At 39.6% G+C, this 15621-nt stretch overlaps 1 protein-coding gene across 6 annotated transcripts in view; it reads right to left on the minus strand.

Moving 5' to 3' along the window:
- The window catches only part of TENT4A (terminal nucleotidyltransferase 4A), a 64509-nt gene that overhangs the window by 22596 nt on the left and 26292 nt on the right, over positions 1 to 15621 (minus strand). For all 6 annotated transcript variants that reach the window (XM_090039152.1, XM_090039151.1, XM_090039150.1 and 3 more), the window contains exons 8-10: positions 13712 to 13838; positions 9503 to 9603; positions 9021 to 9193 (exon numbers count right to left, since the gene is read on the minus strand). In XM_090039152.1, coding sequence (XP_089895278.1) covers positions 9021 to 9193; positions 9503 to 9603; positions 13712 to 13838 — 401 coding nt within the window. The remainder of the gene's footprint in view (positions 1 to 9020; positions 9194 to 9502; positions 9604 to 13711; positions 13839 to 15621) is intronic.

A 15621-nucleotide genomic window follows, 5' to 3' on the forward strand; every position in this document is an offset into this window, starting at 1 on the left:
AGAAATATTTCCTTTTTTCCTCTTTAAGAGAAAGAACCCAACGTTGAGAGGTTCCACTTCACAGAAATATCCAGCTCATGGTAATCTTGACAGGCACTGAGCTTTTGTTATCTTTCTTTCATCTACAGACAGGAAGAGGGCTGTCTGTTTTTTATCCATTGGCCAAAGACCTGGGGAGTTGATCCTGCACCCAACTGGGGGACAACCCAGGATTATAGCAGGGGAAAGATTTTCTGCTGGTTCCTTATACATCTTTTTAATGATGGACCTGAAAAGAGGTCTCTGCAACAAAGGATCCATGCTTCATGCCCTTCTTCATCTTTTAGCCTTATTCCTGTTACCTTATACCTGGATTTTTTCTTCGCTTTCCCCATAGACATACAAGCTGGAAGTAGTCAGAGAGCCAAGCCATGAGGAAAAAGGCTGCACTCCATCTTCCAGCTAAGAAAGCAAAGAAAACTGGAAAAGGAGCAAGTAAGTTAGTGTTTGTGTTATAACTACTTAGAAGTTGCATAGATCTTTTCATCCAGATAGGAGTGTTTTCCAAAGGAGAAGTATTATGAGACAAAGAAGTATAGCTTTAGGTAGTTCAGCAGTCAAGGACGGAACCTGGGTACCTTGACAAAACACATTTCATTGGATTAGATCAGGGCCAGGCAATTATTATTTTGGGCTTACTGAGTTTTGGCAAGCCATCAAGGGCTGCATTGACAGGCTGCCAGGGGCAGATAAATATTAATTTTCTAAATTTTTTAGGGGCCCCACGGGCCAGATAGAATGGCCTGCCAGGCTACATCCGGCCCATAGGCTATATTTTGCCCACCCCTGGACTACATGCTTCCCCCTTCAGGGATCATTTCTATGCTAGCTTTCATTCATATATCTTGTACCACTTTCCTCTTTGGTAGGTGGAGCCATAAATATGAACAACTGTTGCAGGGCAAAACAGAGGAGAAAAATAAAGTTTCTCCATCCATGAAAAGTCTTCAAGTAGCACACCTGATGGGCACCTTTTATAGTTATATATGGTTTCCATTAAGAATTTTCTCTCAAACTGTACCAGGGTGTCCTAAATACAAGTGTAAATTGGTTATTTTCTTTGCCTGAAGACAAATTGCTGGCAGAGATAAGCTCTTAGTTATTTTAATTATTGGAAATCTTACTGTAAAACATACTATAGCATTTTTAGAAAGAATCAAGACTACAGGAAAATTAGACTCGTTAAACCTTTTCCAACCCCCAGTTAGGATTAATGCATTTATTTTGTTGTGAGAGAGGAGGGGAAATGTTATTTTAACACTAAATTGAAAAGTCAAGTGGGCCAAGATTACAGGTACACATAATGTCCCTTTAATTATACTGCATGTTCTTCTGGCCAGCCTGACTGGGCTGTGAAGATAATTTGCTGTTTTATGAAATGAAATGGAAAACAACTGTAGATTCACTTTGTAGAATACTATGCAATACAATAAACTGCAGAGATTTTAAAATTCTATGCTTTCATTGTAAAAAAAAAAATCCATTAGGAAGACAGACTCCCAGAACAACAAAAACATAAAGTATGAAGATTAAATACAGTAATATTAGGGTTGAACAACTATATTCTTTTCCTGTTTATTATTAGCTTCTATAAAATCTGTATCCCGTCTGTGAAAGCTTAATGTAATGTACTCATGTTTGCATTTGTGCAGGTGACCTTCCACCCTGAATCAAACTGGACCCAAAATCTTTGAGTATCTGAAGAAATAAGGTGAAAATATAGAAAAATACAAGTAGTTTTGGTGTTCAAAATATATGAAGACACCACAGAATTCTTATAACCAGTTTAGCACTTGACTACTTCACTGGTGTTCTAATAGTCAAGTGCAAGTTTGGTTTGTGATTAATATCCACACAAATAAGTTTTATCCTACCTTTTTTGCTCAAAACCATTACAACTGTTAAAAGCCTACAGTGGTTTTAGCACAACAGCTACAAATTTTGACATTTGTTATTACAGTATTTGGGAAAGGCTCGAGGCAAGGCAGTTCAGTTTCATCCGTGTCCTGAACTAGTAATTACCTTTGCATTTTTTTTAGGCTGGACAGTGAATCTGTCTGATGATACTTAAACGAGATAATTTTCAATAAGTAGATCAAGGGAGAAATCTGTTTAGGGGAAGTGGGGGAAAATGATTTTCCAGGCTTATGACAAAGCTTTATCCTTTCCTCTAAAAAGTGTTCTTAATTAAAAGCAATTAAGAGTAAAGCTTATGTATAGTGACTGGAACTATGGTTATAAAAATGGTTTCTATCTGATCATGCCCAGAAAGATCACTGGATCACTTAAAGTCTGCGTGGCCTTTAACACAGGCAATAGAATTTTCTCAAATTCAATTTTTTGAGGTAGAGAATCTCATTTAGAAAAAAATATATATATTCAAACTTCAAGTTTCTAATGAGCACTTAGATATCATGGTTAACTGTACGGAAGATGAGACAGAGTAAAACGTTAGTCAGCAGATGTATTTCAAGTTATAAGTTTGGCCCAAGATGGCTGTCCCTGAACAACTGCCAATTAGATGGCTTTTCCTCTGAAGATATGCCAATTTTGCTGAAGAGCATGATTGAATTTGGATGGACTAACCGAGTCCACGTTTTACATTTCTGTTTGTGTTTTAGTCAGTTACATTCAAATGTTTTGGAAGAAGTTTGATTCTATCCCCTAGATCCACCCCCTTTCTTCTATTCTAGTTAAGGCCAGTGAGAAATGGGGTAGGTGCTTTCCATGACAGTGTGTCTGTACCTTCCACATAAAAGAGCAAACAACCGACTCCATAGGTACAAGCTACATTGCATCGGATTTGCCAGCTTGGTTATGTTTGGGGTGTTTAAGTGTCCCAATCTTCTGCAGCCACTTGGGTTTTTTTTGTTTTCATTTAAAAATAAAGACAAGGTTTCCTGTCTCATATTTAAACTAATAAACTGCTCTCAGTCAAGCTAGTAGCCTCACTGGACTAAATAGTTGATTAACTAAAGAAAAATTCTAAAATGTAGAAGAGTGGAGAATTTTTTAGGGCAGAAGTAGAAGAAAAAGGTAGACTATGGAGTGACAAGGGAAAACTGGAGCTGCCATACAAGCCTGCTCTATTACTCAGAGTCTGAGACAGTGAAAGGGATATTCCAAACAGTCAGATCAAGGAGATATGCATGGTATATATACTTAATGTCATTTTGGCCTCTTAATGGTAAGCAGCCTAGTCCCAATCTGAACTTTGAACTTGAAAACAAATCTTTAAAAGTTCTCAAGCCCTGTTTTTTTTTCCTCCCCACCAAAATATTTCCAAGTGTTCAGGGGTGGCACTACTGCTCAAGCCATAATTTGTCAACAATCTTACTGTTAACCCATGCCTGGTTTTTTTTTTTTTTCTGATGAAGACTGAAGATTGTAACCAGACTGTGGTCTGGGGTACATTGCTTACCTTGTCTGGTCAGACTAAGCAAGCTCTAGAATCTATATTAGTCTCCTAGTAATGGACAAAGATTGGCTACCAATACTAACATGTAGATCAATTCTCTCTGGTACCAGCTGTTCATAAAGTAATGGGCTCTCTAGTTCAGTGTAGGCAAGGGCCATTAGGAAGGCTAGTGAAAAAAGAGAGACTCTAGAATAATGATCTTCCAAAGAATTATCATTGGTGTCAATTGCACTGTAGGTACAAACGTTCATACCAGGCAAGCTTAGAGTCTTTTCTGAGTACTGATCTTTGATGGGATTGTACATGTACTGCATGCATCTTTAGGTACCAAGCAGAGAAGAACAGCAACAGCCATTTTTTGGTTACCATTTGAAGTCTATGCTAGTCAAGGATTCCAAAGCAGGCTTGGAGAGCAGGCTGCGAGGCCCATGCTGGCTACATTTCTCCAAAGACAGTTTCAGTATTTAAATAACCATTCTGAGTATGTGTCAGTATGAATTTAACAGTACGCAGGTGAACTGCATCCAATCAGCAGCAAATTAGGAATCTAGTTGCAATCAAAGAGACTGAAGTACTGCTTTTCCAAAATTGGTATCTAACTGGAAGTCCAGTACATAATGCTGGGAAACAACTAGCTGAAGATATTCAGCCTTCCAGATTAGTGATACTAGAAACAGCCCAAGGATTTTGCTTGGGCTCCAGTGGAGTAAGTGTTATTTTGTGGAAGTAGTACACCAATCAGCTGCTAATAAAATATACCAAGTTATCCATCTTGAAAGACTACTGCATCACAAACTGTTCTTTGGAGCAGTTATTTATAGCCGCACATATGGCAAAAGATGTGGTCCTCAATATAATATTGAAGAGTTCTGGTAACTTCAAAAGCATATGGCTTCCCCAAACAACATTTTGCATGAGGAAACCACCACACAAGGTAATTGGTATAACCAGAACTCTAAAACCAACTTGGAAGTGATTTTTGTACAAATTCTCAGTTCCGAGTTGTGTTTCTGAAACAAGGGAGATGAGATTCCATCCTCAGATTAGCTGTCTAACCAGTAAGTAAGTACATTAGGAAGCCATGTAAAGAACAGCTCCATCCCAGGAGCTGATCAGTCATCTTCCAGGCCATCAAGTATTCAGATTGTAGTTCCAGGGCAAAAAACTAGAACTTTATCTTGAAATACACCTGGTAAGTCTGAGAGCCCAATTTACAACCAAGTGGACAACTGCCACCAGCCAGAATGGTCTACCAGTAGGGAGTAATAAGTATAAGTCTTACCTGGCTTTGTGGATTGCCCTGCAGATTAGAGGAACTGGTGAGAAGGTGCACAGAAGGTCTGCAGCAAGCTCAAGCTCATACCCTCTGCAATTTGAGTCCATATACTTGGAATTGTATTTTGTTATACAAAAAAAATAAGTCTGTCCCAACAGATGGACTAGTTAGTTTTGCAGTGACTATTCATGTCTCATGCTGCTGCCAGCCTAGTAACCCAAGTCATCAATTCCTAGGAGGTGAAGCACTATTAAGTTATATCATAAAAGGGGTATTTCCACAGCATGATTACTTCTGTGGCGGCAGAAAGCAGCAGGAACCCTCCCTGCTTGATAATTAAGTGTATAGCATTCTCAGTACCTTCGCTAACAGAATGTTATAGGCTACAAAGCCAATTCACATATGCAGTTCCATGTCCTCTACAGATCAGATTCACTAGATGATCTAGGTGAGCTCCCCAATCCATTACCAATAACTTGGCTGGCAATTGCAGCCATAGGTCCAACTCCATGAGGACATGCAATATTCTAACCCTCATTTCATGCTTTGCAGAGGAAGTGGACTGACTTGGCCTGGAGTTGTAGAAGTCTCCAGTGAAGGAGGTAAGTAATATCATGCATATATACATGGCCCAAAGTTCACACCATTCTACTCAGGTGCCATTTCATTACATTTAGTAAGAAAGTAAGGAATGTACCCCCTAGCAGGTAAAGCCTTGCTGTCCCAAAATCTATGAGCTATCTCCCAAAATTTTATAAGGGAGTCATCTTAATTGGTTAGCAAGCCCTGTTTGTCCATAAAGACCACAACTGATGCATGCCAGGTCCCTGGTATGTTCTGACTTTGAACACTCAGTTATCTATATAAATCATGCCCATTTTTCTTTGGTGTGCCATCACTGCTGCAAAGCATTTTCAGAAAGACTCCTCGTGCCCAGGAGAGTGCATAGAGCAGTACATATTGTCTAGTTATCAAGTCAGCTACTTCCTGTGGGCTGCATGGATGGCCCTGTGAAAGCAAGTCAGGGACCACAACCCACTTATGAACCCAGAGATGGAATAATGAGAGTGAGCATTTTTTTTTTTGTGAACCTGACATGATGTGTATATATCTGATCGGTCTTAATTCTAGGACAGAACAAAACCAGTTTTTGGGTGGAGGGGCAGACAGTTCACCCCAGTTGTCTTAGGGAATCTATCCTCTGGCTCTTAAATGGTTTCATCAGCAGGGTCCCTGAAGAGAAACTGGTAAAAAAGGGAACCATTCAGGCAAAGAATGAAAGTGAATGCAGTAGCTGTGGCCCTGGACATAGGGAAGCTGCACGGCAGGTGCTTTCTTCATGCTGCTATAGGGAAAAGCACCAGTGGCAGTAGCTAGATCCTAGGGCTCACGCACATACCCCTCTGACCTGAACTGGGTCATTCCAGCTTGCAGTTTAAGACAGTTACCAACTGCTGTCCTAAATCACTTGTCTGCCACAAGTCTCACAATGAACCAGTGGAGGGACAACAACTAATCCATATGTTCAGCTCTGGGTTGGGATTGATATAGCTTGATACTCCCAAAACGTATAGCCCATAAGAGAACATCTGCTTCCACCTGGTATGAAAAAAAGAATTCTTCTCTAGAAGGCTATTTTGACTGGGTGGTTATAAGGACTGCATTCTTCAATTCAAGGCCATGAGTTCCTAATGCACTACAAGTTACCAGACATTTCAACAGAAACAAGGGCATTGTCCATCTGATTCCTGGGAAAAAATGCATATACTTGGATAGCAAGTCCTGTATTATTGACTATAGCCAAGAAAAAAAAAATGTTGCATTGTAATCAATGTAGCTGTTGCTCTGCCTTATCCATAATTGTTTGAAGGGACCCTCCCGAGTCTCATAATTCCTTCCTAAAGTCTTATAAGAGTCTGAATAGAAAGGAGGGTTACCTTTCTTTACATCAAAGGACTATTTCATTGATAGGACTTAGCAATCTGAAATAGAATTGAAAGGAGAAAAACAAACGTGCTGTGACCAAAAAGATCCAGTTTTCTCCGGTTTTTAACTGTTATGGGATCTGGTCTTACTCTAGATTAGACACTTGAACAACACATTGTTGGGAGAATACGATAGCTCAAACCTTTGATAGTGCTTGCATACTTGCACGAGGTTAGGGAAGTGAGGATCAAATGGAATGCATTTCCCTTTACTAGATCCACTAAGCCATTCCTGACAGTCTTTCCTTTCACTCTCCTGAATTACAGGCAGAGCACTCCAGGTGTCCTTGTGAATATGTCGTGAAAGGCATTAAAATTAAAAAGCCAGCATCTAAGCCAACAAGACCACCTCAGAAGACAAAGCCTTCTTTGATAAGGAGGGTAGTTAGAAGGTCTCCATAGTTAGTTGGATGGTATGAGGGGCTTCCTCTAAATTTAGAAGAGGACTGGAGAGAGAAAAAAAAAAAAAAAAAAAATCTACTATGACCATTTTTTCTCCCCCTCTTCCTCAGGATGTAGGCTATTGATCCACTCCTGGACAGTGGGTTATAGTATGACAAGGGCAGCAAGGTTACATGTGTAACAGCCAGGTTGAGGTTCAGTACATACTAGTTCATCATGCTTTAGTAACCAATATGGAATGTGGATAGAATACACTATGAGGTCACTTTACTGGAGAGATAAGAGCTTTCTACTTGATATAGGGAAGAAGGAAAGACTAGGACATGGCAAAAAAAAGTACAGAGGAACACTAATGTTGTTAAATATAGATCTGGTGCCACGAGGAGGACGACTGGGGGAGAGGAGGTTAATGATTAATAAGTTAACGATGGCATAGGTTTGCATCAATGGAGACTTTTCCTTCTTGCAGCCACAAGCTCAGCATTAAACTTGTAGTAGGCTTAGGCAAAATGTCTTCTTTTTGTTTTGTGAACATTGACACCAAATATCCCTTTTAATGTCCTCTTTCTCCCCCTCAGAAAAAAAAACAAGCTTGAAATGAGTCTGTACTCAAAAATAAGCAGAAGATCTGATGACTACCAGGCTCCTCTGGGCTACCACAAACACAAAAGGGCTGAGGAAGATCACAGCCAACTCCACTGTTTATCCCCTAAGAGGAACATGAGCACAAGCAGGAAGAAGGATGCATATGCCTGGCCCCAATGGATGCAGATGCTCAGGAAATATAAAAGTTTACTTTCATGAAACATGCTCCTAATGTGGGATCCATACTGACCTAGTCAAAAAGAACAGCATTTCCTGTGATACCATTAATAGGTAGTTAATATCCAGCTTTGTATTCTTCATAAGTCTGATGGGGTAAGCATTAACTGCACAGTGTCTGGAAAGGCTGGAGTTATAGTGATCAAGTTGAGTTAAAAAACAGATCAGACATGAGAGTGAGCTGTGAAAAGCAACTTGGCTATAGCGAATGTTTGCCACTCTGAGCAAGAAATGGATGGGGACTTTATTTATCATTTTCAGATGCAATGTGGGATTTTGTTTAAAAAACAAAGTTTGTTTGTACAGCATCTAGTCATGAGTGAGTTCATGTTATTATGGTGGGTATACTACACTGGTGGGTGGCTCCATGAGCTGAATTGCCCAGCTTTGTGTTTCAATGTGGAATTTAACACTGCTGTCTTAAATCTTAAAAGTTTGGGGACATGACTACTGACACCACTGTCTCTTCCCATGTACTGCTTTAATTAAGCCCAACAGTGGCATATGACCTACACCCCACAAAAGGAGGCTAGCAAGACTTTCTGTAATGGCCTTACTCCCCATTTCTTTAACCTGAATAACAAAGTGTTTATTCACATTCACAACAGACTGCAAAATTAATCTTTTATGGGAGCTTTTAGGCAAGGGAGACCGTTTCCTAGGCAGTATTGACAAAGGGGTACTTCTCTTGTTACTACACAGTTTTGTTAGTTACAACTGAGTTGCTTTTTCAATTACATCTTTAAATAAAACTATAAGGCTCTCTAGAAGCTTGAAATAGAGAATGTGTGGTTCTTTTTTCAAAAAAAACAAACAAAACCCAAAACAGCCCCTTAAAAGCCTAGATTAGACCTTGGTTCTTTTAGAAACTACCTAAAGACTCCAAGAACACAGAAGAATGCCATGAATTTATTATTGCAATTTAACATTTTATGTTAGCTTTTCTTTGAAAAATGAAGATCCACAGTAGGGGTACTACTATTTTAGCTACTGAAGACTCCGCAGGTTTTAAAAAGTTGTTTCTAGTAATTTAATCTGGCAAAAGAAAAACTAAAAACATAAAAACCCCACAACTTACAATATCACTGCCAGAGAGCGACGATACAGAAGAAGCAGATGAACCAGAGGATAACTGTTGGTTACTTGTTAATGATAAAGTCAAGTGTTGATTGTAGGGCGATTCAGAGTCTCTGTTCTGTTGCTGTTCTCCATTGCATGGAGCTATCTGCTCTCTTATTTTCATTCTATTGTCTGTCAATAGAAACACAAATTTAGTATTTAGGAATATGGTATGCAGTTCCATTAGATTTTTCTAAATTAAAAGGTATTTCCAAACTTTCATTAACAAGCTAGCTGGTTAAAAAAGAAAAAAAAAAGTCACCATAGAAAGCTTTAAGCCTTCAATAAAGAAGATACAGGCAGCTATAACCTCTTCACTAAATCTCCAAAAATTAATAAAATACTCTAGACAAAATAAAGATATTTAAATAAGACATCTGACCCAAAAAATGCCTTTCATGTTTTGATCAAAGCCTGTGTTGTACAACCTGCTGTACTTACCAAGATCAGGTGAAAGATTAACTTTGCTCCCCCACTTCTTTTTAATCCATGCCCTGTAGTCAATCACTTCCTGCGTTACTTTGATGATTCTACCTAATGTGCTAGAAAAGAATGGATATTTAATTACTAATGCAAAAAGTCAGTGGTAAGCAACAGAAGTGAGACACCTACCAAGGCAACTGTTTAGCTGTATTTAGTTCAACTTACAATTGAGATAAAAGTACAAACAAGGGAATATCCAAATTTTTCTTGTTTAGTTGGCTTAATATTAAAAATTTGAGCCAGCAGGAAAGTACACTTGTTAGCAAGTCAAGTTTCTTATCTCTCATCTCCTATTTGGAGTTAATGTTTAGATAATAACAGTTAAATTACCTAGTGTTTTTTGTTTGCTTGTTTTGTTTTTTAGTTCAAATGCTAATTTGCCTACTTTAACCTCTTTGGTAATGCTTGTTCTCAATAACAAGAACACCGTAGTCATTTCTAAAGCCTCTTAAGTAACAAACAGCTTTATATCTTCTGTGAGTCTAGATTAGAATATTTAAAAGAGGGATACAGGGTAGATGCCTTGAAGTTTAAAACTGCCAAAGCAAAACCTCAGACCTTGGTCCCAGATTGGTCTTAATACTGAAAAACTATTCTTGTCCAGGTGCCTTAAGTATGAATTTAAAGGATATAGAACCTTATAAAATGATTAGCAAGGATCCTTGGAGACAATGGGAACAGAAAACTGATACATATGCTGTGGACCGCCTGTTTCTTGAGCTCCAAAACCACCCACTACTAAGACTTAGTCTTGCTTCAGTCAGGTATCACAGAGGTGACCAACCTGTAACACCAGTGGCATAGACAGTCTTTGTGTGCAGCACACAGGGGTTTGGGGAAGGGACAAGGGGCAGAGAGCAGATAGGGCAGGAAGCAGAAAGCAAAGCAGCAAAATCAAGCAGGAAGTACATGGCTTGGAGCAGAATGAGCACCAAACTGGGCAGAGGAAGGGAACAGAGTGGCACTCAGAGAGGGCCTGACAAAAAGGTTGGCCTCACCCAACCTATACATTTGAATTTCTTCCTAGAAGCAGCCACAAAAAAAAAAAAATCACTGAGATTCAGGTTGCACAAGACATGTGCAAGCATCTATGACTCAAAACAGTGCTGAAATAGAGCAGAATCTCAGAATATAAGACTGGTACAGTAAGTCCATGCAAGCCAACTACATAGTTGGAGGCTTATTACGGAGAGCTAAAAATAAATTTTGGACCACAAAGCAGTATTTGATTTCATGACAAACTGCTATATTAAGACAAAACCAATACTTAGACAACACATCCATTTTAATCATTGTCATCAATATGTATCAGACTTATCCTCATCCTTCTCAATTCACAGTTTCAACAGCCATCTCATGTCTTTTTAATGGACATTTAAAGGACATTCTTTTAAAGGCATTTATAATCTTAGAGAAGAGAAAGTTACGTTGGCCCTCCGTGAGATGTATTTAGAGTCAAGGCCCATATTAATTTACTGATCTAAGCTAGAAGTCTGGACCATATTGTAAGACAGTCATTTCAAGTGGCATGCCCTAGTAGCTGTGCTCAACCTTCAAGTCCCATGCACAGTATAAGTGGTGCAGGGCCATTCTGCAGGCTGGATCCAGCACTGGGGATCCAGCACTGGCATGCATGTGAAGCTGGCCTGTGGATGCGATCCAGCCTCAGAATAACTTTGTGCACCAGTGCCACCCAGCACATAGGGCTGTGTCATCAAGCCTGCAACATTCCCTCTGGGCTGGGCAACAGCTCAACAGGCCCAATATGGCAAGTAGGATGGAGGTTGAGAAGCACTGACTTAGTAAAACCCTAAACAGAGAAACTACCTTGTTTTGCCAACATAAGGGATTTGCTTAAGGTTACCTCCTGTATTTTTTTTTCTTTTATCTACATCAGGTGATCCATTAGTGTTTCTAATGCAACTTGACTGAATCTTAACATTAAGTAACAAAAGATTTCCAAGGTTTAAAAACACATGCATCAGCGCTGGCAATGAAAACCACAACAATTTATTGCTTTTAAGGTTTTATGGAACTGAAAGAAAAAACTAACAACAAACATAAGAACATTTTAAAGGATGGTGCTTTAATATTTTACTCAGATCACACAAAGAATCAGTTTCTATAAAAGATTAGGGAAATGTAGACTTCTTTTTACTCTATTGTGGTTATAGTTCTTTAGGCTCAGTTCAAATTCTGAAATATGCATGATTATTTTTATTAAGCAACGTTAAATTCTTCTAGAACAGTGTGCAGAGTGGCTACATCTGATCCCCTCATATCCTCTAGACCAAAGAAGATATAATGAGGCAAGGAGGCTTTAATTGCCACTCAGTTCTTTTGCTGATTAAAATCCTTGATATAGGAATTCAGATTAGCAGGAATAGAATACGAGTCATTGACTATATATGGAAGAAGCATCAAAGCACAGCTACTGTAAAAATAAATACTGTAATTGTGGTTAACAGGAAGTTCTCATCAGGAGATATGGTGTCACTAGTATAGTGACTGAAAGACAAGCACACTAAAATTACACACCTGTACCAAGGAGTAAAACGTGAGGTAAACGTGAACAAAGTTCCAGATATCGGCCACAAAGCTCTCAAACTGGAATGTAAACCAGGTAACTAGCATGTGTCCAAGGGGAATGTGCTTTGACATGGCCATGGGAGGTGCTGCTCACCACTAGACAGCAGGCTTTGATAAAATCAGAGACTTACTTAAATAGTTTGAGACTACTCAACCCTGATTCTACATGTAACCTGAACAATTTGGAAGACATCCTAGGTTTATTTGGGCAATACAGTATAACCTCATAAATCCAGATATCAAAAATCCGGAATTATCAAAAATCTGGCACTTCCCTTTGCCACTCCAGGACAAGCTACCGCTCCCCACCACACCCTTGGACACAGAGGGAGAAGCTTGCATGTGGCAGCTGCTGCCACTATTCACCACCCCATGCCATCACTCCGCATGTGGCTGCTGGCTCCAAGACCAGCCGCTGCTACTCCCCACCCTGCTCCACAACCGGCCACCGTGCCAATTTAAAAAAATCCGAAATTTTCAAATTTATGGCAGGTCCTCAGTCATCAGCCTGCCAAGACTTATGAGGTTATACTGTACAAAAAACAACATACAGAAATAAAACCCTACCACTCATATTTAATGCACACAATTTCTTTTCTCCAGTGCTAGAGTTAGATTTAAGGAAGAAAACTAGAAGAAGTATACATTGTAGGCAATCACTCAAAGACTACTTGGGCTTAGGCCATATTGTCTGCATTACTGAAGCATCTGATGGATAAGTCACTACCTGGCTGTCCATTCTTCACTAGTTGGTCTGAGGCAGCCTAGAAAATTGCTCTTGGGGGAGGAAAGAGAAACTAAAACGTCAAAAAAATGTCATGCAGAATTCTATCAAAAATGCTCCAGTAAAGATAATTGCTAGTAAAGAAAACCTCAAGAATAGACATGTCATTTTTATTAGTCAACTAATTCTGACGCATGCTGCTCAGTTCAGCCAATTCCAAGAGATTCATGTAAAACAAAAGCTTAAAGATATCACTTGCACAATGTAAATCTCATAAAGTAACTGGTGGTCTCTCTCAGTAGCTAGAGAAAGCTTTAAGTTACACAGGCTGCCAGTTCTACCTAATCAAGAGGCTAACAGATTAAGCTGCAAGTCCTCCAAGGGCAAATTAACATTTTTTTCTATTACAGCCAACTCACTCTTCTTAAACTGCTGTCCTAAATATATTCCCTTAAATATGTATTATAAGAAGGGATCCTATTTCCTTCAAGACTGGTACCTAATTCAAGTAATGTCTCTTAGTTAAAGGTGAACAGCTGAACTTCTTCAAATGTCTCCTGGGAAGTGTAAATTCTCATTATTTCAAAATGAAACCCTGAATACAGGTAAGAAAATATTTTTGATAAGCACATGAGAAAGTAAGGAAAGCACAGACAGTCAGTGCTTGGAGGACTCAAACATGCGATTCCACAACATTCCATGCCTGAAAGTATCTATGCAACCCTCAATATAACAACAGTTTAGGATAGCTAGAAACATCCCTCTCTCATACTGAAAAGCTTTTAAGACCAATTTTCAAACATTCCTGTCTGATTACATGAATCCATACATAGGCAAAAAGTGGACTAAATTACCTCTCAGAATCTCTATTTGGATATGATCTTGCAAGAGGTGATACTGCATGGCTAAGAACAATGTAGGCATAATCAAAAACTTGTTTCACTTGCATGGCACCATAAGAACTTCTGCCGACGTCATTTCCTGCAACAATGTAAAGTTATGAGTTTATAAGTTTAACTAGTATACAGAAACAGATTCAGGTCTTGAATGGTTAAATTAGCTTCAAAAGATACAGCCCACTCTGCAGTTGTTTGGAAATATGAATTGAGTGGGCTCTCTTAAGGATGACACACTGAATTCTGGTACACTAAGAATGATGTGTTAGCCATTCAAATTATTTAAAACTGGCAATTTAGAAGTGCCAATTTAAAATTTATTGCAAGTTAGACGTGAATCCTGAAAAGGAAAGAGTAAGGTGTGCCCATTAAATAATTTCAATAAAGTAACATCAACTCTCCTACATAAAAATTATGCAAGCTAACATTTAAAATATCTTTAAAATCTTACGGTAACGTGAACAAATAAAGTACCTAATGGTACCTGTGATTAATCTCATTTCCCTTTGAGTTATTTTTTGTTAGTTTGCATTTGCTGCCTCATTTTTATCTAAGCAACCCACCTCAACACTGGAAGTCACATAGTTATGAGTATCTATCCATAAACTAGCTGATAATAGCAGTCACCACCTGAATGGCAGTTGGAAGAACATGGGTATCAACCATGTGAGCTTTTCTGAAGGCTCCCAGTCTTCAGAATTTTTATTCTTGATCTTCTGCAACCATTATTGTGACAAAGCCGAGGTTTCTTCCAACAGAAGAAATTTTTGTGAATATAAGTCTGGAGGTTTGCCATCAAGGTAACATCCCAACCTGAGCTACACTGTTTCACTATAATACATTTTAGTCTTTTTAAACTTAAGCTTTCTATTAGAATTGCATTTCTGTCTGAGAAACTTAACGAAAAGGGTAGTAAACTCTCCCACAGAATCCTAACCATAGTCTAAGAAACTAGGATTCATGGTTCTCTGCTACACACATAGCAAGATAACCTCCAAAGTCTCCTTTTCACATCCTACTTTTGTACAGACTAATAGCAAGGAGTTTTCCAGAGGCACAATACAAGATTTACATGTTCAGGCACAGAACTTTCCTTAAGCAATAATCAGCAGTGGAGAACACAGGATTTAAAGTAATATAACCTGCCTCCTACTAACAAACAGAAGAGGTCAGATAGCCTGAAACCATGTCTTAATTACCCTGATTAAGCCTGGGGAAGCCATTAATCCACATGTTACTAAACATGGATTAATGGCTTCCCCAGGGACAATCAGGATAATTAAGATGTGGTTTTGGGCCATCCCCAAGCAAGCACCTGCACTGGGCGCCACAGAGCCCTGGCCCAGTGCCTGCATGCCTTGGGACCAACAGCAGGGAAGGGGTTGGGGCTGTGCTGCCCTTGTCCAAGGCACGCATGTACCCACCACTAACAAGGAACCAGGCCAGGACTCCGTGGATTCTGGTGCAGCTGCTTGCAGCCTCCTGGGGGAAGCCCCTGTCAGCTCGCAGCAAGTGGCAGGGAGCCTGCAAGCAGCTGCCTGCTACAGCTTGCCCAGGCCTGGGCAAGCCCCTGCCATGAGCCCAGGCTGCTCGTAGCCTCCGGGCCACCTGCGAGCAGCCCTGCTGCCCCTTCCTCCATGCTCCAAGACTGCAGGGCTTCCCCCTCTGCTTACCAGTGAGGGGTTTTTTTGGAAGCAGGCCCAGAATTTTTCACAGACCCTGCCATTTTTTGTGGAATACACCTGATTTCACATTTTCCAGGAAAATCATGCTTTGGGCAGGTCCCTAGTTATCAGTTATGAAGAGAGTCTTAGCACAGTGCTCTCTGATCCTGCTTGGACTCAATGACCAAATGGATTTAACAATAT

The sequence above is a fragment of the Crocodylus siamensis genome, chromosome 3, assembly GCF_052110815.1.
Source record: "Crocodylus siamensis isolate JL-2025a chromosome 3, ASM5211081v1, whole genome shotgun sequence".
In the NCBI taxonomy this organism is placed as follows: domain Eukaryota; kingdom Metazoa; phylum Chordata; order Crocodylia; family Crocodylidae; genus Crocodylus; species Crocodylus siamensis.